General features: G+C 32.2%; 2 protein-coding genes across 5 annotated transcripts in view; both read right to left on the reverse strand.

The window, feature by feature from the left end:
- The window catches only part of LOC107454343 (serine/threonine-protein phosphatase PGAM5, mitochondrial), a 46,376-nt gene extending 33,183 nt beyond the window's left edge, over positions 1–13,193 (reverse strand). Inside the window, exons 1-3 of one of the 4 annotated variants that reach the window (XM_016071505.4) lie at positions 12,834–13,193; positions 11,033–11,214; positions 6,142–6,308 (exon numbers count right to left, since the gene is read on the reverse strand). In XM_016071505.4, coding sequence (XP_015926991.1) covers positions 6,142–6,308; positions 11,033–11,187 — 322 coding nt within the window. In that variant the 5' untranslated portion in view covers positions 11,188–11,214; positions 12,834–13,193. Of the gene's footprint in view, positions 1–6,141; positions 6,309–11,032; positions 11,215–12,525 lie in introns of all 4 variants that reach the window. The other 3 variants (XM_016071506.5, XM_071178513.2, XM_071178514.1) reach the window with 3 other exon arrangements.
- A 7,460-nt stretch (positions 13,194–20,653) lies between these two features.
- LOC107454342 (protein CLP1 homolog) lies at positions 20,654–21,886 on the reverse strand. Its single transcript, XM_016071504.4, has one exon. The coding sequence runs from the start codon at positions 21,884–21,886 to the stop codon at positions 20,654–20,656; it is 1,233 nt and encodes a 410-aa protein (XP_015926990.3).
- Positions 21,887–24,434: the final 2,548 nt, after the last annotated feature.

Here is a 24,434-nt window from a genome sequence, read left to right on the forward strand (position 1 = left end):
ACAAAGAACGTGATTTCTTTTTTCCAAACAAGCATTAATGAAGAAGCCGATATAAAAAAAGACAAATGTTGAGTGCATCTTCACAGCTTTTTTTAGTTGAGCATAATTTACCAACCAGTGCAGCTGACCAAACTGGAAAACTTTTTAAAAAGATGCTTCCTGATTCTGATATAGCAAAAGAATTATAGTTGTGGCAGAACTAAGAGCTCTGCTATAGTAAATGAAATGGCCAATAAACTGCAGAATTCAATTGAAAAACGTTGCCTTTGCGATTGACGGGACAACTGACTGACTCAAAACTCCATCCATTAGTGATAAAAAAAAAATTTGATTAATTCATTCAAAAAAGTCAAGAGTTGTGTTTTAGGATTTACTAATATAAGAGATGGTTGTACTGGGTTAATATTGGTAATGATGTATTGGTCAAGTTGAGCACTCTAGACATTTCCCTTTCAGAAATGTATTCCATTTGATGCTGATAATGCACCTGTCATGATCCGTGTCAAAAATGGTGCACAAAAGTTTTTGAAAGATGTGAAAATGAATTGATTATTATTGGATGCACTTTTTATCTTAATTTAGCTGCACAGAAATACATTTCTGCAATGAATTTTCCCCATGACCAGGCAGTAATTGACATCTTTCACTATATGGAATTCAGTTCTAAGGGAAAAGAAAGATTCAAAGTCTTTCAACAATTTCAATGATGTTGAAATGAGTAAAATTTTAAAACATGCCCCTACTCAGTGGCTGCCTCTTGGTCGATGCTTAGATCAGTGGGATCCTCTTCTCAGTTTATTTCTCGGTGAAGTAAAAAAAGAAAGTTTACCTACTGGTCTAAAACAGAATAAAACACCCAAATTAGCAGAAAACTCATCCAATCATTTGAACAATGAAAAAAGATCAACAGGGGCCTTCAAATGCCAAGAAAAGAAAAGTAGACTCAACAGCCAGGAGTTAAAAAAAAAAAAAAAAAAAAAAAAAAAAAAAATCAGGTGAAGCAGCAAGTAGAAATGATTCTGTAAAAAAAATTTTTATTTAATTTTAAAACATTAATAAGGCATTTTGCTCTTTTACGTTATTTGCCTCCGCAGCCCTCAAAAGAGTAATACACTTTTGCAAACAAGTTCACCTCTAAAACATAATCTGAAGCAAATATTTACAAATCTATTGAAAACCATATTTCTTTACTTTATTGATGGTAATGGTTTAAAAAATTTTGAGTTGATTAAAGTCCCTTTTCAGGATCCTACTGTCCAAAAAAAAAAAAAAAAAAGGTGGTGATCTACGTGTGGCCAATCGCACATTAAGTATATTGGAATCGTTACCAATTGAGGAAAGAAAAGAATTGTATGCCTAAGTCAGGAAGTTTTTTATAGCTTTGTGTGAATATATTGTAAAGAGATTTCCTCTAAATGATGAGATATTGAAGAATGCTGAAGTGACAAAAAAATAAACCCAGTAAAAAAATAAACTTCTGCAAATAAATAGACCCAGTTCTGCTCATGGATGTCTGATGAGACTTTCTAAACAATGTTAATAAATAAATCTAAAGAAGGTAGACATTGTTATGAAAGAGATTTTTTGAAAGAATTTTTAATGAAAACAAAAGGTGCTACTCAAAAGGTGCTACTAAAGCATCTTTGAAAAATAATTTTATTCAATGTAATTCTTTTTCCATAATTTCCAATAAGTTTATATATATATATATAATGCATACACTATTAGGCTGTATGTGGCGTCGCTGCGGTAGCGATTACTATAGGTGAAGCGAACTGAAGTGGTGCAGATCTTCAGAATATAAAAATGACGACATGGATGCGATAATTGCTTTTTTTCCACGTATTTTCTTCAACTGCTAGCTGTATCGAACGAGAGCACGCTGGGCATGTGAAATGATTGTTTAATCTAATAAATGTTTTCTTTAGCTGTTTACTGTCAAGTCTTATTTCTTGAACACAGGATAGTTTCAAAGAGTTCACCAGATGAAACTACATTGTAATTAAACTACTGTAATTTTGCGGAGACACGCCACGGCATTATTGATTTAAAACTTGAAAATTTAAAAGGAAAGTGTATCTAACGGGGCGGCCTACACAGCATTCCTTTTTTTATATATATATAGCATTGTTATAGAAAATTTTGCCTTTTAGAAGCCCCACTGGAAATTTCATCATCATTTTTTCCACCTGACTGGTGCTTTTTATTAATTTTTTCATCCTTAATGTTACTCCAAAGAATGGTCAATGCATATGGAATTTCCCCATCCCCATGTTTCTTAGAATCACATTGTGGAAACCGCTATCTGAAATAGAGAACAAAAGTTTCTCTTTCCCTTCTGCCATAGGAACAGCTGTTGAGTGCAGGGGACAGGCATGGAGTGGAGAAGAATAAATCAGAAAGGAACGAATAAAGAAAATCAGGGTGGTGCCAGTGATGACATTCACTGTGAATCAAACGTTCCCCTGCCAGTTTTTTTCCTGGAATTATGTCTCTTCCACTGGTTATGGTTTTTATCAGTAAGCATCCACTCCCCCTTTTTTTCAACAGCTTGTTAAAAACATGTGAATGCTTGCTGAATGAATGGTGCAATGAGCTTGAGATGACGTAGAATATTCTTATAATTAAATTGTTCAAGAAGAATTTCTAACATTCAACTGAAGGTCAGTGAAGAAGAAGCAATGTGGGAGAATTTTGCACTCTCCTAGGCGGAGTCAGTAAATAAAAAAGAGCTGTTTTCGGAGGTCTAATTTGAGAAGAGAAAGTAGGGGGAGGAAAAGGGGAATATAGAAATGTGTTTTAAATGTTTTAATATATTTCAAATGCCTCCCATTAAGAGGAAAAGTTATACGGGTGCGTTTAAGGTCTCGGCAATTAAAAGAGCTGAAGAAATTGGAAATCGGGGTGCTGCTCGAGGATGTCGATGAACGGTGCATCCGGAGGAAGTCAGAAAAGGGTATATTGTCTACACTACCCAAGACTAAGTGTGCTTCGGCGCAATGGCACTGTTGGGTGGCCAGTGCTGAAGGATAACCTGGCAGCATGGGTAAAGGAACAGAGGGACAAAGGGTTGTCCCTCTCTACTGTTCGAATTCGCATGCAAGCGAAATGAATTGCTTCCCAGATGGGAATTCCAGATTTTAAAGGAGGCTCGAATTTGTGCCTCCGATTCATGAAGAGAAAGAACTTGTCTGTGAGGCAAAAAGCCACAGTAGGTCAACGATTGCCTACTGATTGGATTGAAAAAAAAGGCTTCTTTTTTAACTTTTGTATCGAAAAAGATGGAGGAACGTGGACTTAATCACAGACAAATGATAAATATGGATGAGGTTCCGCTTTCCTTTGACTGCCCTCCAAACAGGATTGTGGTAGAAATGGGAACTAAGTCCGTGGTCATAGTAACCACTGGCCACGAAAAAATGTCCTTCACCTGTGTGCTTGGGTATTCCACAACGGGGAAGAAGCTTCCCCGTTGTTGATCTTCAAAAGGAAAAACCATACTGAAAGGTAATTTTCCTCAAAACGTGATAATTAGAGCCAACGAAAAGGGGTGGATGCGCGAGGATATGATGCTGCAGTGGTTGGATTTGGTATATCAGAGGAAAGGTGCTTTTTTCCAGCCACACGGATTATTGATACTCGACTTGCTGCGCTCCCATAAAGTGGACTCTATCAAAGATTTGTGCACAAAAAAAATTGTCCACGGAACTTGCTATTATCCCCGACGGCCTAACAAAGGTACTGCAACCTCTTGACCAAACAAGAAGTGAGGCGGCTGTGGGGGGAGAACTGGATAGAGCGTGGCATCCACTCCTACACTAAACTTGGACACATGCGGCGGGCAAATTATGAGGAGGTCACCGCATGGGTGTCACAAGCGTGGAAAGCTGTGAAAAAAGAAACCGTAATAAATGGTTTCAAGAAACCTGAACTCATATCCGGGGGGAATGAAACCGAAAGTGATGAAAGTGTTAGTGACAGGGATGACCCGGCAATAAACAATGAACTAAGAAACTTATTTTGCTCCGATACAGAGAGCTCAGATTTCTAACCGTTGGATTTATATGTGATATCTGGATATATGATTATATGTGCTTTCTGAATAAATTTAAGTTTTTCTTTGCACAAAATTTGTTTAGATTTATCGCTTAATGCTGATTTAAAAGTACGATTGTTTTATTTTTAACAATTTTAATACTTATTTTAATGTTTTTTGTTACATTGATCATTTAATTCATATTTTAATGATTACTTCAAATTGAAATTAGAAAATGCTTAATATTGACTTAGATGATGATCTCGCTCCAAGGAAGAAACAATTGTTACTTAGTTTGTTGCAGAAAGTGGAAGTGTTAAAAAAGTTAGACAGTGGAACACCAGTTAAAATGCTTTGTGAAGAATATGGCGTTGGAAGCTCAACGATTTAAGACTTAAAAGAACAAAAGGCTGAAATTTTGGATTTTTATGCAAAAAGTGATTCATCTAAACTTATAAAAGACTGAAAAACTTTGCATTGTTCCAAAAATAAAGATTTGGATGAAGTTTTAATGGGATGGATAAGGCAAAGGCATGCAGAAAGGATTCCTTTAAATCAGACAATAATAATGGAACAAGCAAAGGAGTTTCATAAACTCTTAGAACTGGAAGCTGGATGTGATTATTCTTCGCGATGGTTTAATAAATTTAAGAAGCGACATGGACTTAAAATTTTAAGAATTTTGGGTGATAAAGCATCTGCAGATATTCAAAACGCAGAATTGTTTGTAGAGGAATTTACGAACATTATGTCTGAAGAAAGGTACTCCAGATTTAGTCTATAATTGCGACGAAACTGGGTTGTTCTGGAAATACATTTCGAGGAAAACGTATGTTGCACCAGAAGAAAGTGCCCCTTCTAGAGTGAAAGATTGCAAAGAACGAATTACTGTTCTTGGACGTAACAATGTGATTGGTACACATAAGTCTAAATTGCCAGTGGGGGGTAAAAGTGTAAAAAAAATCCTAGGGCCCTAAAAAATACCAAGATATTATATATAAGAGCAACAAACGTGCCTGGATGATCCAGGATATTTTTACGAACTGGTTTAATGATCACTTTCTCCCTGCAGCCAAATCTCACTGTAAATCTGTAGGTTTACCAGATGATTCCAAAATATTGCTGGTGTTGGACAATTGTACAGCTCAACCAAGCGCTGAGATGCTTGAAAAGGATAACGTACGGATCATATTTTTACCCCCAAACTGCACATCTTTAATACAACCCATGGACCAAGGAATTTTGAATTCCTTAAAATGTTTCTATAAAGGGGATTTCATCCGAAACTGCCTCAACAACTGCAATTCTGGCGGTACCATCCAAACTTTTCAAAAAAGTTTCAACATAAAAGATGCTTTATGGATCATTGCAAATGCATGACATTCAGTAAAACAAGAAACCCTAATCAATGCGTGGCATCGATTGTGGCCCTCTTCAATTTTCATTGACGGCGAAAGCAACACACAAGAATTTGAGGAATTTCGGATTTCAAGCAAAAATTAAATGATACAAGAACTTTTAGATTATGCCAATTCAAGCAAAATGGAAAATGTTCTAGATAAGAACATAATTGAAGACTGTCTATCAACTGATGAAAACACGCTAATTACCTTGCAATTGACAGACGAAGAAATTATTAACGTAGCTCTCGACAAAGAAAATAGCGAGGAAGATTCTGAAAACGAAAATAGTGAGGAGACTGAAAAAATTTCAATTGAACATATGATAGAGTTAAGCAAAGAATTAATTTAAAGAACATAACATTTTATCTGTATATAAAATTCAGGAAATTTTGTTAAAAGAACAACCTAAACATTTAAAACAATTAAAAGTTAGTAATATGTTTAAATCCATTAATAAAAAGTAATTGCATTTAAAAAAACAAGTATTTATTTATTTTGTCCTATTAAATTTATATCATTAATCGTTAAAATAGTGAATATTCAAAGGTAAGTACATGCATTTGGCATATTTAATAATATATGGGCGCCATATTGGAATTTCCGAAAGAGATCCGAAATTCGGCAGATTCCGAAATACAGAATTACGTCGATCCAACGAGTACCGGATTTGGGGTCCTATACTGTATAATGATAAATTATTACCTAGATATGTTAGCTTCATTTCTTTATCCGAAGGAGCTTTTGTGTCATACTGTCCATGGCGTATCAATAAAATGTGTCTTGTAGCTGTAGCAGTCAGCGTGCATAACTTTTCATCCTCACGCTGCTTAGATCTTTTCTTAGGTTTCATCAAACAATGAGGTTCACGTCTAAAAAATGATTGAAATTTAAAATAAAAAAGAATACTCAAGAATTAACTTAAACTAAAAAATTAAGTAACCTTAAATACTTGGCTTTACATTTAGAAGCAGTAAAAACATAGTACAAATCTTTAATCTCTTAACAGATGAAGGAGTATTAAGGGTGCACAGTTTTGAGTAAAGGACAACTGGCACAGAAGGTTAACCAACAAATAGTCGCATGCACATTTGCATAATTAAAAATGCTGATAGCAAATATTATAATTTTTATATAAACATTGGTGTTCTAAGCAGTATCAGTCAATTTAGTGATATGCTTGCAAATATCAAAACATAACTTTTTAATCAGATAATATAAAACAAAAGTTTACGAAAACAAATTCTTACAATAAAGAAACTGCAATGCTCACAGAATTGAATTAAATAATAAATATTTTATTTAGTAATATAAACTAATTAAATATTTTAATTTGAAAATTTAAAAGTTAAAAATGATTTAAATTAAAATAACAAAGCAAAGTAAACGGCAGCAACTGTATTGGAAATTTCTCTCTAACTTCAGACATTGGAAATCTCTCGGACATTGGAATTGGAGACTCTGTAAATAATCATAGCTTTGTAAGCATGACAGGTCATTGGATAAGTTATGATTTTATTCACCGTCATCATGTAGTATTAAGCCAGCTTGTTATAAGATATGGGGGAGTAATATGGTTAAAGGATTATTTATAGCAAATATTATATAATTTAATATAGCAAATAATGGTCAGAGTGGTATTTTTTACTTTTATTAAGTAGTACCAGATATTTTATCTTCATATTGAATTGAACATAAGGTTTTATAGCAAAAGGTACATATTTAACTTCACATAAGTTAATAAATGATCTCATTGCAACAATTAAAAAGACTGTCACTTCAGCAATTCATTTGTCACAAGTTACAAATTTATTCAAGATGTATCAACACAATGGAACAGCACATTTTATATGTTAAAAAGCTTGAATGAACAGAAGCATGCCGGTTCCATATGTACCACTGAAAAGTGAAATAAATAACTTATAAATCAGTGGATACTTACAGAAAAACTCCTAAATTTTTTAATGTGGGTTTAACAAAATGTCTAATTTCAGTAATATTACTCATGATTAAGACCATGAAACTATATCTCTCTAAAGAAGAAAAGTTTTTAGTGTTGGAACTATTAAAGATGTTATTATACAAAATTTGGAATTTTTGCTCTTTGGTAAACGATGACAGTTATATGATTGCTACAACTTCATATCAGCAGTTCAAAATCAATTTTTTAAATCTTTTTTTGGTAGAAGTAAATGAAATTCAGAGAAAATCACTTTGCTGTTCGGAGAAGGAGATTTTCCTAGTTGAACTCAGGAAAAAGTCTCAAATGTAACATAAAGATAAGCGTTCTTCCTTTTGGGACTGTTTCTTTCAAATCAAAAATGAGGCGTATATTCCGACGTATAACGTGCACCCGTAATTTTCCAATACTTTCTTTCAATTTTAAGATATACTCTTTGTATAACGCGCACGAAAATTTGGATTGCACATGTGCAATATCTCATCTTTCAAGATCGTAAATAAAAAGTTTTTTTTCCCTATCTTTTGCAAAAATAAAAGAATTGAATTTGACATGTGTGTGAAGGTAGAGTTGAAAGAGTAATAATGTAATTCTGAGAAAAGAGATTGTTGTATTCAGCAGTGCAGGTGTGTGCAAGAATGTTGTTCTCCACATTCCAGAAGTAAGGGGGGAGGGGTATCTGGAATGCTGTCTATTGTGTATGTCTCAAAAGCATTCCACAAATCAGGAGACAAAACGTAATTCCTCTTCTGCCAATCGCACCATTTGATGCTCTGCCTTTGAAAAGTAAACATTGTAAGCTTTAAGAATTCAGTGCAGTTTTTAGTAGTAGACATGGCTCCTATAAAACGAAGCAAACACAGGGCTGGATTTAAATGCAAAGTAATTCAATTTGCGAAAGAAAATGGAAATCGGGCTGCGGAGAGACATTTTGGTATTGGGGAAAGCTCGGTGCGTGAATGGAAGAAATATGAAGAGAAAATAATGGATATGCCTAAGGATAAGTGTGCATTGGGTACAGGACTAACAAAATGGCCAGTGTTAGAGGACAATGTAGAAAACTAGGTTTGGGAAAATCGGCAACATGGCTTGATTGTAACAAGAAACTGTGTTCGCTTGCTTGCTCTAAAATAGGCAAAGATTAACCCACATGAGAGTGAAAATTTCAAGGCTACCGTGAGTTGGTGAAGCCGACTTATGGCTCGAAAAAATTTAGTTCTACGTGAAAAAACCAAAGTATCACAAAAACTACGAAGACTTGGATAGCAAATTGTTAAGTTTTCAAAAATATATTATAGAATTGCGAGAAAAAAAAGGAATATTTACTTTCGCAAAAAGGAAATATGGATGAGATCCCAGTCATGATTGGTAATAAAAAAATTTAAAGGGAGTAAACTCTGTCAACGTAAAAACAACGGGACATGAGTAATCTCATTTCACGGTAGCCCATTCCTGCTTAGCGGATAGAACAAAACTAAAACCAATGGTTATTTTTAAAAGAAAAACTTTTCCCAAATGTAATTTTCCAAAATTTATTTTTGTTCATGTCCACGAAAAAGGCTGGATGGACGAATATGGTGTTAAATTGTGGGTAAAAAATTTCTGGAAAATCCGCCCTGGTTGCGTAAGAGCCTTTTAGTGTGGGACATGTTTAGGTCCCACCTTACAGAGATAATACAAAAAAATTGTTGAAAGAGTGTAACACCCGAAATGGCAGTTATTCCGTGCAGATTGACACCATTAGTTCAGCCATTGGACGTCAGCTTAAACAAACCATTTAAAGTCAATTTAAGAAAAACAGTGGAACACTTGGATCTTGGAGGGCAAGAAAACCTTTACGAAAGGAAGACATATGCATCATGCAAGTTTGGAAACAGCGTGCGAATGGATATTAAAAGCATGGGATGAAATTAAGCCTGAGGTGGTTAGAAAATCATTCAAAAAATTCAGCATTTCAAATAATCTGGATGGATCAGAAGATGAGGGTAACACAGATGAAGACGAAACAGATTGTGATGATGTGCCTGAAGAAATAACGGAAGACGAATATAATGAACTATTTATGTAACAACGAAAATCAATGAAGTATATAGGTAAGAGTATGTTATTTTTTTAAAATAAAAAAGTATTTTTCTACATTTAATTTTTCTCAGTCTATAATTTTTTATATTCGGCGTATACCACGCACCCGTAATTCCAAATGTTATTTTTTGTATTAAAAGTGCACGTTATACGCCGGAATATGAATGCAACAAATTTTTGTAACCTTGCTAATTTGGCTCATGATGAAATAGGAAAATAATTTATTTACGAAAATAAATTTTAAACACTATTTTCCAAACCTGTGAGTCTTATTAAATACAGTTTGAAAACAACTTTTAAAATATAGAACTTTTCAACTGGTGATATACTTATTCTAAAATTCTTGTGCTGTTGTATTCCTTGTTGTTGAAACACCAAAGCTTATTCCAGAACTGTACATAACATAGGACACAACAACCATAGTTGGAAAAGTAATGCAATGCATCGTTGCATAAATATATTTTTCATGTTTAAAAATTGAAGTCTTCCATTTGAATTAAAATAAATAAGTCATTTATTCATTAAAACATTTATTTGATTTACATTATTCCAAAACAGAATAGCCTTAATCTTACAAAGGTAATTGAACCCTATTACTATCATTAAAAATTTTGTAGCTAATTTATCAATGCAAAATGAATTGATAATAACATGAATTAATAATTATGGAAATAAATAACGTAATAATTTATAAAATCAATGGTCTCTGTTAATACAGAAAGGCTTATTACAATAAAGAATGAAATTAATGATAAATACTCAAATTAGTTTTTAAAAAAACTCCTAAAAAACGCAGGTTTATTTACAACACTGGTCGCTGGAAACATTTTCCTTCAACTACAACTTTTTTTTCATCATTAACAAAAGTTACTGTTTCTTTTTTCTAAAAAAGAAAAAGTTGATAGAATTTTTAAAAATCGATGCAAGACTTTTCTAGTTTCAAAAACGATCCAAACAAGTATTATTAATTTCACAAGAATAGCATTTGTGATAGAATCGATAACACAAGACAATACATATCAGAAAACAAAAGATGCTGGATCAAGATTTCACGAGAGCAATGCTGCTCTTAGGGACTTAGCTGATGGAAAATCCTGGGCTAGCCTTCTTGATGGCCAGCAGTGCTCTCCTCTTTCCTTACTTCCCAGGACCGATGGAGTTGCTTGTCTTAGAATAATTACTGGACATGACTACTTGCAGGCCCAACTATTTAAAATTAACCTGGTCAATTCACCTATTTGTGTACTCTGTAACACTTCGCCTATGACTGGGGAGCATCTATTTGATTTCCCCTCTTCCTGACATTCGTTCCTGTGACGACTTTCGCGCCCTCTCCCTTTCTGGAGCTACTTCACTATTGTATTGGATTGCAAGACGCCTTGTTTGAGAAGATGATGGCAGGCATATTTTTTTTTTTTTAAAAATTCCACGATAGAAAATTATACATTTTACTGTAAATGCCCCAATACATAGAACTGAACACAAAATGACAGATTTCACAAAAAATATTAAAAGAAAAATTCCATGTAAAATATTATATGCAATACAGCTTACTTATCCCAATTAGAATTCCATTTCCAAACATTCTTTGCTTCACTAGTTTCTCTCATTGCCAAATCGTCTTGTTTTATTGTATAAAAAACACTTCCAGCAAGGCAACAACCAGCAACTCCATAACACATCTTAGAAACAAAAGAATAACTAGCCATAACACAATTTATAATGTATCATACCGCCTAAAAAATTAAAACAATACTCAAAAAGATATATTGAATTAACAATAAACACTCATATATATATAAAAACCATACAAAGTAACTTTATAGCTGAGTAATTTCTTCAATACGTTTTGATAAAAATAAAATACATAATTAAACAATTTTAAAAAATTTTAATTGATTAAAATACTGAAACAGATAGGGATATTTCTATCAGTGCCTATTTACAATGACTACCATTGTCAAGATGCCACAATCGTTTTTGTACTTTCTAAAATGTTAAAAAAAAAAAATGCTATGGTTTGCTTGGAAGTAGTTATGTTGGTCCCCCACTGTGTTGTGTTTAGTAACTCTCACAGGTTATACATACTGACAGGTTATCTCCAAATCTTGGAAACTATTATAACATAGGTGCCAATTACAAATATTTTTCAAAAATATGTTAATTTGAGGGAAAAAATAAAAATTTTTGAAAAATAATGAACTTATTTTCTAAAAAATTTTTCATTTAACTTTTTTATCAATATTTATGTTTAATTTTAAGATGGAATTCCTATCAGACCATAAAATGAAAATATATTTCTTAGTCTAATGAGTGCATAAATCATATAATTACAATATATGTATGTCACATTGTTTATCAAGATTCGCACATACGCAATTTTGAACTAACATTCACAAATTATTCTGAAAAAAAGATTAAATATATATTTTTTAGAAAAAAATACTTTTTAATAACTTAGATGTGTTATATATTTAATAAATGGCATTTGAATACTGAATCTGGTCTAAAATTTAGCCTTCCAACTCAAATTGTTCAATTAGTTGCTTAACAATTAAAATTGCTAAAAAATAATATTAATTCGGAAACAATGGCTCAAATCTGAACTCCAATATTTTTCATCCATTCTGCATTCTACTAACTAGCATGAGCTACAAAAACTAAATAAAGACTTGAAATTTTGATCATTGGTTGATTTGGTGTTGAATCAACCACTAATATTCCGATACATATTGCCTTTAAACAGAAAATTACAATACATTTAATTGATTTAAAAAACGTGAAAAGGGAAAATTCCCTGCATTTATTTAACTGCGTCAAGTCAGATTAATATACATTTGCAAGATTAATATTAATATATTTGTCAGATTAATATACTCTGCAAAAAAATTGACATGGCAAAAAAGATATATATCAATGTCATTATCACAGTTTCCTTTGACAAGGAAAGAAAAAATAAGAGTACTCGTAAAATAAAAAAAGATAAAATTGATAATTGTTTTTAAAAAAAGGAAGAAAATATCTTTTCAAACGGGCATTGTAATCACTTGAAACAAAATAAATATAGTGATCCTACATGGAAGATCTACTGTAAATACTAGACACATATGAAAATTATTGCTGATTAAGGGCAAAAATACAAATTATTTTAGAAATTTCTTATGGTTTGATGTCACTGTGGTATTTTAAATTGGATGGAACTAGCTGTATCAATTTAAATTTCCAGGTTACATTTTTTTTATATATTTTAAAATTGCTTAAATGTGAACTCATACTAAGCAACATTGAAAATTTTCGTTTTGAAATATATAAAATAATAATTTTAAAAAAAATAACAAGAAATTGGAAAGCTTACAGCACGTTCAAATTTTTATTTGTTTATTTTCAATGTAGATCGGTTACAGTTAGCGGTTATTTTAACCCCCTTTGAACCAGACATACGATAAGGTAACACTTCAACTTTTACTTTGATCGATTTACTCGGAAGCCCTTCTCCCTTTCCTCTCCTCTTCCTCTCAGTTGTATAGGAATGTACTAAGATATTTTTCCTTTTCTTAATATTTTTTGTTTTTAAATAATAAAAATATTTTTTTAAATTTCCATGATGCTTTCTTTTAGATCTATGTTAATTGTAGTTTTCAGTTCCGTATAGTTTCCTAACTTAGATTTTAATCTATATGAAAATCAAGACAGAACGCGGGGCCTTAGGCCCTTCAAATTTTTGGGGCCCTTAGATCAAATTTTTATTTCGTATATTTTTTATTTATTCAAATATAAAAGTTTTTATACATCTTTTCATTTAAGAAAGCATATTTAAAATTAAAATAAATAATAATAAATTAAATTTTACTTTATTTTATTAAATTAGAACTAAAAAAAAATCATAACATTTTGAAAAATCATTGTTTTTCTTAATTTTTTAAAATTTATTTTCAAAAAATTCATTTTAAGGGGGCCCTAGGTTATGGCGTAATGGGTAATCCGGCCCTGCCGAATTTACTTCCTTCTTCTACGTTAAAAATCGCAGAATAGTTTCACAGATTAAATAGTGTATTAAGAGTCTCGAAACTTTTCACGACATTCAAAAATCTTGTTAGCCATAACATATAATTATTATTTCTTTATAATTAGTTTTTTAAATACATAGAAAGAATTTGTTGCATTTGACTGTGGCGTTACAATGCTACGAAAAGTGTTTCTTGAGTGATAGGACAATTTGCGAAAAAAAGTTTCATATACGAATTTATATTATGTAATAAAAAATGTATGACGATGTTGGTTAAAACTCAGGCACATGATTAAAATGTCATGAATCGTAAGTAAGACATCACAAGTGTTGTATTGGGAAGGAGGTTCCCCAAATAACAAATGTAGGTGAGTCAGTCTGGTATGTCCGATTTGGTTTAGTCATAAATAGTAAATTTAATTGGAAAGATCATGTCAAAGCAGTTAGAAGCAAAGCACAAGCAGCCTGTCACACATCTCTCCTCCGAACACTAAAAAAGAACTCAGAATCAAACGCTTACTCTACATCTCAATGATCCGTGCTAACCTAACTTATACATCTTCAGCTTGGTGTAACATCTCCACATCATGTGGAGCTCGAGGAGTCATGAAGACCACATGACTCCTTCCAGAAACTCAAAAGATGCCAGAATAAAATACTCCGAAAATTAACACAAGCAAGAGGTTTTATCCGAAATAAGAACATACATCGCGATCTCAACATAGATTTTTTAGGTTATCATATCGCAAAGCTAAATTCCAAATTTTTTGAAAAGACTATTAATTATGACACTGCAGAATTTAATGAAATTTTTACTATTTTTTAATTTTTGGAAAGACGCAACTTTATCTAATATACAAAATATTTAATTTTTTTTCTCCACTCCAATTACCAGAAAGAGCCACCTTAAAGATAATATTTCATGATGGATGGGAAAAGGGCGACCAAAGGTCTCAGGCACCCAGATAAATTTCGATGATGATCGCTCGTTCTTGAACCATACATTTAAGTTTATACAAAGTCGAATTCGTAGGACAGACCTTCTGTTGTTTGCTCAGTTTTAACAGGTAAGTTTACTTACATTCTTATATGTCAGCAATTTTTGTATGAAGTGATTATTCAAATATCTTCAGCTTCGAACCGTTAAAAAAGTCTTAGTAACTCCAAAAAAACATATTTAAATTTCAAATGAAACAAGTTTCACTAAATTTTTAAGCCTCATGAACCAGGATTTTGATAAATTAATTTAAATAACTTTAATCAATTTCTTGTAAGTTGCTTTTGGACTTGCATCAAAACACTAAATTGATTATTCAAAACACCTTAAATACAGTAATGTAACTTAATTATTGCTGCAGTTTAACGATATTATCAAGTAACAGTCATATTTAAACTTTATATTACTTATTTTCAAGCATCTAGATGACATTAAAAAAAAAAAAATTTACACAATATTAATGTTTTCATGAAGTTCTATTTGTTGCAGAGTTCCGATTCCTTATTTGACATGCAAAATGTTTTGAAACAATAGAAAACTTCACTGATGGTAAAGGTGCTATCCTGAATAACGATACTTTAAGTACTTTTAATCAAAATAGCTAATACAAAGCAGCACTTTGTTAATGATATCACTTTTTCAGTTTCTCTTAACTTGCTTTCATGTTTACAGGAGTTGGAATCTTACAATTGAAACTTCAACCCTTTTGAGACCCATTTAAGAGTTTGATCTGTTCAATAGTTTTCTGATTATAACAGTCGCCAATATAATGGCTCAAAGATTATTTGTAAATTCCGGCAGCTTTCTGATTGACATTCAAGTTTTAAATTGCAGCTCTGCTGTGCTTTCCGGAAATCATAGTTTAATGTTTTTTCTCACTACTATAAGCAAAATGTATAGACAAGCAGGATAAATGGTTCTATAAATTTTACAAAAACCAAAGAATTACTAAATTTTTAAATTCATTTCAGCAAAGGTTACTGATAGAAACTAGTTAAATTGTTGAAAAAAATGCGTAAGACACAATGCGATAATATGAGGCGAATTTAAGAGAGCTTTTGAATTTAATGCTTCATAATTTTTTATTCAAGAGTCTAGGACAGTGATTCTCAACCTTTTTTTTGTTGCGGCACACTTATAACGATTTCGAAATTTGACGGCACACAATGAAAAAAATTTGTTTAAAAGTTGTTTACTTACCTATAATACACTGTGTTAAATAGTTTGTGATAATAATTTTGAATGGGAAATAAAATATGTACTACAAAAGCTAAAGAAGATTAATTATTTCTTTCGACTAATTTTTTATTAGTTAGTAACAGTTTTTTTTGCTAGTTATTAATTGTTAGCTTGTTTTCCATAGTTATTAACTCTTAGTTTTTTTTACATTAATTATTATTTTTTGTGATTTCTTGTTAGTTAGTTTTTTGTTAATTATTAATTCTTAGCTTTTTTTTTGCTAGTTATCCTTTGTTAATTTGTTTTTATAATTATCAATTGCATAGCTTACTTTAATGATTAGCTTTTATTTTCGCTTGGAAGTTAGTATTTAGCTTGTAATTAAGCTTGTAATTAGCTTGTAATTAGCATGTAATTAATTGCCTTTGTTAATTAATAATTTTAATAGTCATTAAATTTCCTACTAATTTCAACATTTTTTAAAATTTTGTGTCAAAGACAATTTAAACACTTCCTTCTTATTTTAAGATTGTCAGAGACAAGACAATCGACCACAAAGAGATGTTCACGCGGTTAAAGCGTAGAAAAATTATAAAAAGTAGGTATATATATAATATTATATATCTATACACTTTTCTTTAGTTTAAACTTTACTTATAATAAAAAAAGCATTATAATTTTTATTGTATCAGTTCTAATATTTGGCGGCACATTTTAAGAATTCGGCGGCCCACAAAAGTGCCGCGGCACAGTGGTTGAGAATCACTGGTCTAGGACTATGCCTCTCGGAGCAAAGGGCCACTACTTGCCCTGCTAATAATGCTCGATTTCTCTACAAGTCCACAAAAACGCAACTTTTGTAAGTAGTTGGTTTCGGGACGTGACATTTATTATGCCCCGCAATATCAAAAGCATAATAATTTTATTGAAATTGACAGTACTGATGGTTAATGGTAGTTTCTTATTTTACACGAGAATACTGCCATGCAAATGGAAAAACAATACAATTATCTCGGTATATTTTAAGAAAATTGGCTTGCCAACTATTTTCTACAAATGAGGAATGGGATATTAGTCTAAACTGATTCTCTTCAAGAGCCTTTAATTGAAACTCAATAAACAAGGCAATCAATATCATGAAATAAAATGTACTTTTAAATTTTTAATTAAAAACTATACAGTTTAAATACTAATCTTAATCTTTATTTTATTGAAATTTTTTTTCCTTACAACTTCTACACTTTTAAAGGCGTTATGGTGAATTATAAATTCTATTCTGTGACTTTTAAAAAGTTTTTTAAAGAAACAAGATTTTTTATTTGATTGAGAAAATTTTAAAACTTATACATATTTTTCTTGCACTTGTGAATTTTCTGGTCAATAAGAATAATAACGTGTCATTGTGTGCTTAGACTTTATATTATAAAGAGTAACTTATGTGGATCAAAAAATCGTTTCATAAAATTCCCTTTAATTTTTTTTCGCAGATTATAAAATGAATCTTAAATTTAGAAACAATCTGATTGATAAAACATTCTGTAAACAGCTTTCTCTATCTAACCAAAATAGTTTAATTTAGTGGTGGTAGGAAATCCTTACAATGCATTTTAGACTGAGAATTTCATTTTTTAAAAATAAAATATTCCTTTGAATGCATTCATTCACTAATGTAAGTGGTTTATGGCCTAATAATTATAGTTAATATTTAATTGCAGCGTGACTATTGCTGAACAGGGGACTGAGTTTCACAGTAAGGGACTAGCAGCGTGACTATTGCTGAACGAAGGACTGAATTTCCCAGTAAGAAAGGGACTAGCGGCATGACTATTGCTGAATGGAGAACCGAATCTCATGGTATGATGAAAGAGACTAGCAGCATGGCTATTGCTGAATGGCAGACTGAATTTCACAAAAGAAATAGCAGCAACATTTTCTTGATTCACAGACATAACCAGAAATAAATTTCGGCTTTAAGAATATCGCTGCAAGGTGTGTAATGTTAGATGTCTTATATTCTGTAAAATATTTGTTTAGTAAAAATCCTTCGGCGTAAACTCTATCTCTGGCTTTTGAATGAAGATTAAAAATTGCTTGACAATTTCCACTAATACTTGCCTGAAATTACTTTTTAAATCAATAACATCTATAATTGGAGTTTTATATGTTTTGAAATCCCACAACTCAATGGTAAAAATTAACTTAATACCAAAATAAGTGATTGTTGGGGGAAATATTTACGAATGGTTTCTTGCTCGCTTTAATATTGACACACTAATCTATATCTATTACAATCTCAAGTTTTAATTTGGTGATAACTGCATGGCATGGGGCAGCATCTTTTCCGGTTGGTAATTTCGAAACTGATTAACTTCTCGATTCTTGGACATTTGGACACCAAGCCTTAGAAATTTTGCACAGTTTTTTTAAAACATTTTTGTATGAAATTGACATTAATTATCATTATTGTCTATTTTTTATTTATTGAATAACGAATGTTTTGATGTTTATCTTTAAGCCTGTTATGAAGAAAAATCTATTTTCTGTACTCGCTGAAATCAGAATAATTCCAGACATAGGCATACCTGCCAACTTCCACTCTTTCCGAAAATGGATTTTCAGAGTGGTTGTAAAACAATAAACAAAAACAATCTGACTCAAAAATATATTTATATTTTGATCCTGTTGAAATTCGCTTGCGCAAGGATTATTATGTTTTCATTTATTTATATGTAGTAGTGGTCAAACTCATTTATAATTATCATTATAATTCAAAAAGTTAATTGGAATAACCCGAGTATTGCTATCACTTAAAATATGAAAATAAAATCTTTGAAAAAGAGAATAAAAAAAGAGTTGGCAGGTATGCATAGGACTTTTTATTGTACTTTCAAATGGAATTAAGATAAGGTTAAGTTGAGTTTCTAATGGGAATAAAATAAGATATAAGTCACTGTTATAACACAACGAATATTTAAAATAACAATAGCACATAAAAATAAACATAAGATGATTGCCTTTATCTAAGAATCCTATAGACATTGAATAAAACTAAGAGAATGAACTTTAGTTAAAGTCTGATAAATTTTAAGAATGTTGCAAGTATTTGTGAAAATTCTACAAAAAGTAAATTTAGGTTCATTTGTTGACTATCACCAATTTAAAGACAAGGGAGCTGAACATCTGTCTTGCAACATATATGTTACGAAGTAGCCACTCCCTCAATCGGAGATCCACCGAAGCAGTAATAAAATGTAACCGTAACTCTTTACGCTTAGAACAGTTCTATATTTATTCAGGCGAGGAGAAGTCGAAGAGAGCAACCGCTCCGATTCAAATTCATTATGCATTTTCCTCTGTAACTTTTTCTGTAAATAGTCTTTTTTTTAACTAATTAAACTCCTATTCTTTATGTTAACTATTTCAGTTTTATTGAATTTCATTGCTTATTAGAAGAAAGACGGCCTCAAGAAGTTATTAGGTCAAACCCGGAAAATTACGAACTATAGAAAGGTAAGCTTTTTTACCTTAATATTATTATTAGTTTGAGAAGAAGAGAGGTTATTTTACATTTAATGGCATCCCTGCCGGGATCTGGCCTTTCTTGAGGAATAAAAATAAGTTAGCAAACGAGAAAGAATAGGAATTGAAAGTGAAAGTATTTGCTTATAAAACGAGCTTGTCAGATTCAGAACACTTAAGCAATGGCTGACGACGCAATTGCTCGTCTTAAAAAGCGCAGAGGAATTGTAAGAACATCAGCGACTAATTAAATGAAAACCATCGAAACTGAATTAAAAAAGAAACTGTTTCAGATTGTTTAGAAGAGTTGTTAAAATTGTTGACGGAATTAGCAATTGAATTACAAACTTTGGACAGTGAACTACAAAAAATTCTGGATCCTAAAGAACTTGATGCGGACATTAATTCGGCCATGGATTATCGCGAAAGAATAATTACATGGAAATTTAGAGCAAAAAAGAAAATAAACTCACAATTATTGATTCCAAACGAAAGCACAAAACAATCTACATCTCGAAACGAAACCACACCCGATTCAAGTTTAAAGAACACTTTAGAAAATATGTTTCAAGATTAAGTTCAAATAAATCTACCGAAATTATCAACCCAAAAATTCTATGGAGAGATAAGCCAATGGCTTAGTTTTGGAACTCGTTCGAATCAGCCATACACAGCAATAATTCATTAGATAAAATTAGCAAATTCAATTATTTGAAATTTTATTTGTAGGGAACAGCGCTTCAGACTGTCGAAGGATTTGCTATAACGGCTGAAAATTATGATAATGCTATTAAAATGTCAGAAGATAGATTTGGACGCAAAGATATTTTAATCGACACTCACATGAATAAAACTTTGAATATTTCTCCCTTAAAAAACTCCAGTGATGTGAAATCATTCCGAAAGCTTTTTGATTCGATTCAAACAGAAATTGATTTATATTCGTGGTTTTAGGGCTTGAAGCTGTAACTACAAAGACATTGCTCATGGGCTGCAATAGTGGCACAACTAAAAAAACATGTGTTTTTGACTAAGAAATGTAACAGGTAGCAGCAATACTAGCACAACACTTAATTCAACTTGAAGATAATCTTTATATAAGCAAACTAAAGCATTTTGCTTAGCAATGAACTTATCTTAAAACTCTCGAACTTATCTTATCCACTTATCTCAAAACTTGATTTTTTGAGTTGTGCTGCTATTGCAACGTATGAGTGACATAGTTAAGTATTCAAGACATTTATTCAAAAAGAAAGAAAAAGAGATAATTTCAAAACGTGTTGTAAAATGATGTCACTCAATTGTACTAATGTATTTAATTTTATTCAAAATTAAAGATGAAAAAACTTAAAAAGAAAAGACAATTGTTAGCATCTTCATAAATATTATTGAAATTGTTTCTAAAAACTAGTCAGTTCTTTTAAAAAAATAAATTATTACAAATTTTGTAAAAAAGTTAAACAATCAAACTTGACTAGGTTTCATAGAAAATATCACCTGCGATTAGAAGATTATTTGGCAAAGGTCCAGGTTGAGGAGACAAAACCTTTAATATACGATTTTCAAAATCTATATCTTTCACACAGATAAATCCCAAAACACTTGTTGTAATTACTTCTTCAACAGTACTAGCATAACTGATAGCTAAAATTTGATTGATCATTAAATGATCCAGAGGGACATTTTTAATATCAAGATATTTATGAGGTTCATCATACATATATTGGCTAATTTTATTAACAGTGCTACATATCCTTATTATGCGAAAATCTCGATATCCTATTTCAAATAAATAAGAGTTTAAAATTCTGTCAGCACCATAAAAATATTCCTGAATGAGCTCCTTTCTTTTATTAGTTCGAAATGCCTTACTTCTTACTGTAACACCATCTAATTTGTTTAAAAATGTTACTGTGGCTGTAGGCAATTCTTGTCTAAGATTAGCATAAAGTTCTCGATCTTCTATAACAAATACTGTTGAAACCTGGAAAGATCTGGCAGCATGAAGTATCGCCAAATAACCTTGTCCAGTAATCCAACCACACGTATCAATAATGGTACCTGATGAAGAAATCTTCGGTGAAACTTCTAAACGATTATACATGGTGACACTTAGTTTATTAATGAGCTCAAAGTATAGTAACATATTAAAACCTGGGCTCTTATGACCAAAAAAGTAAACAGATAGTTTCTGTTCGCAATATCCTTTGACAAGATCACCAGGACAGTCAACGGGCAATATACCTACAGTGCCTGGTAACGATATTGAGCTTTGGCCAACATCTAAATCTATAAATATGGGCTGTGTATTGCATCGAACAGCGTAGTTTAACAATGAGCGGGTAATTGTACTTTTACCAACATCAGTTGGGCCAGTAAATAACACTATAGGCCCTAATTTGCCATCCTTAAATGCTCTTTCCCTACTATCTTGAAGATTTTTGTGAATGTCATAGATAACAGAATTAGTGGATTGAGTTCTAATTCCAGCTGGAGCACCAATAAACTTCAAAGAACAACCACTGCTGGTATGCACAGCAAAAGAGGAAGAAAATGTTCTCACTGCATTTTTAATCATTTCAACACCAAAAATTTCAGCACTACCATCTATAAGTTCAACTGACACAATTTCCGATGGGCTGCACACACTTACACTGACTTCTTGGAAAGCATTGAGTCTGATTATTTTATCACTCACACTAGCCATTTTTCGTTTTGAATTTGATTAAAAATAAATGAGAATAATTACCAAGAATATAAATACTTTCATGCATCACTAAATAAATTAAGAAAGAGAAACTTTTACGATCTAGCCCTCAGTTACATTATCGCATTTCTGTGTTTATTTACATTAGGCAGCGTCTATTGCACCGACTATCGGTAAGATATCCTCAGAGCTATCGCGCCGACGTTGACAACAGCGCCACTTTACGGAAACTAATTCATCGGTACAATAGCTAAAGTTATGCTTTTCTACCTGTGTATGTGAAATTGGTAATGGGTTGTCATTGTTTGATGGGTTGTCATTGTTTTACCAACAACAAAAAATTTAAAAATAAAAGAACATTATTTCTTTTTTCCTTAAAGCGTATAAAATTTTTCATAGAATTTTTAAAAACTAAATTATTTATTAACATTATATTTGATTTATTTAAATATATTAATTCTTTCGACTCATTTATATTTTAATTAATAATTTAAATAAAGTTTTTAATAAAGTACAAATAAAGGGGTCTTTTCCTACTTTTTTTTCTGGTGAAATATATATATTTTTTATTTATCATTTATTTCAAAGGGTACCAAAATTTTCGAAATTATTATTTTTCTTTTTCAATGCTAAGGAAAAACTGTAGTCATACTCATTTGAAGCAGCTTTCTTCTACATCCGCATGTTATCAGAATATTCTGATTGGACGTAAGTTTGAGGCCAAGAAGGCTATAAATACAAGTAACTTTGTTTCTCTGATATTCAATCCAGTTAGAGATTTCATTCAACTAGGACGTTATTTTCATTATGTCTATACTTTTCGAATCGGGCGTGGGGGGAAACGGTTTTCACCGTCTACCCCAAGTCGCACTGATGTTGATATATATAGTTATTTTAACAGTCCTGATTATGATGCCGAAGTGATTATGAAGCCTTCTTGAAATCAATTGGTAAATCAGACTCTACTCCAACGAAAACACCTGATACCACAACTGAAATAGTTGATCAGCAGATGGTAACTCCTTCAAAAGAGCCTTTGACTAATAAAGAAAATCCTCCACCCAAAAAGAAAAAGGCAAAGAAGAAACCCATCCTGAACGAGAAACCAACATCGATAGCTACGGACTCTGAGTTGGAAGCTCCGCCCACTGAACAGCCAATCAGCGACGAGAAAGAAGCGATCCCAAGACCACGAAAGATCCGTACAGTTATCAGAGGCCTCCCCATAGATACTTCTTGCGATGACACACTCAGTCAGCTAGAATCTTCCGAATTTGAGATATTCAACATAGTGCAAATGAAGTAGAGAGAGGTCTATAGGCCCCTCCCACTTTTTATCGTCATCAGTACAGTCTTTACGTAGGGGAACAACCGGGCAGTGCCCGGGGGCCCTGGGCGCTCAGAGGGCCCACGAGAATCTAATTCTTTATAGATTATATTAAAAAAAAAAAAAGAACAAACTTATGATAAATAAACTTAGAGCTTATAATTCTTTTTTTAAAATATACATTATGAAAGAATTCCTTCATTACACACTTTAAAGTACTTTGCTTTTCTTTCTACAAATAGTGATTGGTTACAGCGAAAACACCTTGGTCTAAAAAACGAGTGCTTGGTTTAAATAAAAGGTGAAGCCCAAAGTTTAACATTAGGGCGTCAGCGCTTCCTTCAGATTGCTGCAGTGCTCCGAATTGAGAGTAGGACGCTGCAGTATTTCTGCTACTGATCCAGAGTTTTTATGCTTTTTTAATTTTTTTGTGACCAGCATCTCGGGTAAGTATTGACCGACTAGCAGTGGAAACCCTAAGACTTGTTCTGCCCGGTGTCAACGAAGCTGCTAGGAGGTGTTTGGTTTTCTTCTGGGTGGGACCAGTAGGATACTGCTTGACTCCACATGAGCTTTAATGATACGGAAATTTTAATTTCGGATAATGTCTCAAATTTAGACGCTAATTTAATTTCGTCAGACTTAATATTCCCCGGCTCCTCGAGTATGGAAGTGTCGGAAATTGAGTCCGCTAAAGGCCCTTCTGAGGGCCAACAACTACCCGCAGCGATTCCGATCGGCGCTTCCAATACCGTAGGAAAAGTTAGTGTTAAACTAGGAATGGAATCAGATTCCTTAGAACTTCTACTAATCACCCCCGATAAGGAATGCGATATAAATGAACTTAGAAAGGACTCTAATAAAATTACGAATTACTTCGAATCAAAGGCAAGCGACGAATCGCAAAAAACTCTGATAGGATTCCTAAATGGATATATCAACAAACTAATCACAGAAAATGAGAGGATTAACATAAGATTGGATAGGATCGCTAAGGAAAATAGAGACATAAACGATCGATTATTAGAACTCGGCATGAAAAGGCCGAAGGATAACAAAAATAAGGCAATCAAAAATGCCCCCCCTCCCCCATTCCCAATTAAAAAAGTAGGGAAAACGATACAAAATGCTAAGCTAAATTTTGCTAGCAATAACAAATTCCAAATCTTGGATGAAGAAGACGAAAATAATAGCATGGAAACTGAAAATTTTCCTCCCCCC

Source organism: Parasteatoda tepidariorum, chromosome 6 (genome assembly GCF_982258835.1).
Source record: "Parasteatoda tepidariorum strain Cologne lab strain chromosome 6, Ptep-v5.0, whole genome shotgun sequence".
Classification (NCBI taxonomy): Eukaryota; Metazoa; Arthropoda; class Arachnida; order Araneae; family Theridiidae; genus Parasteatoda; species Parasteatoda tepidariorum.

What these genes read in the sequence shown, in the direction of transcription:
- LOC107454342 (XM_016071504.4), bottom strand. Translation starts at nt 21,886, where the DNA reads ATGGCTAGTGTGAGTGATAAAATAATCAGACTCAATGCTTTCCAAGAA.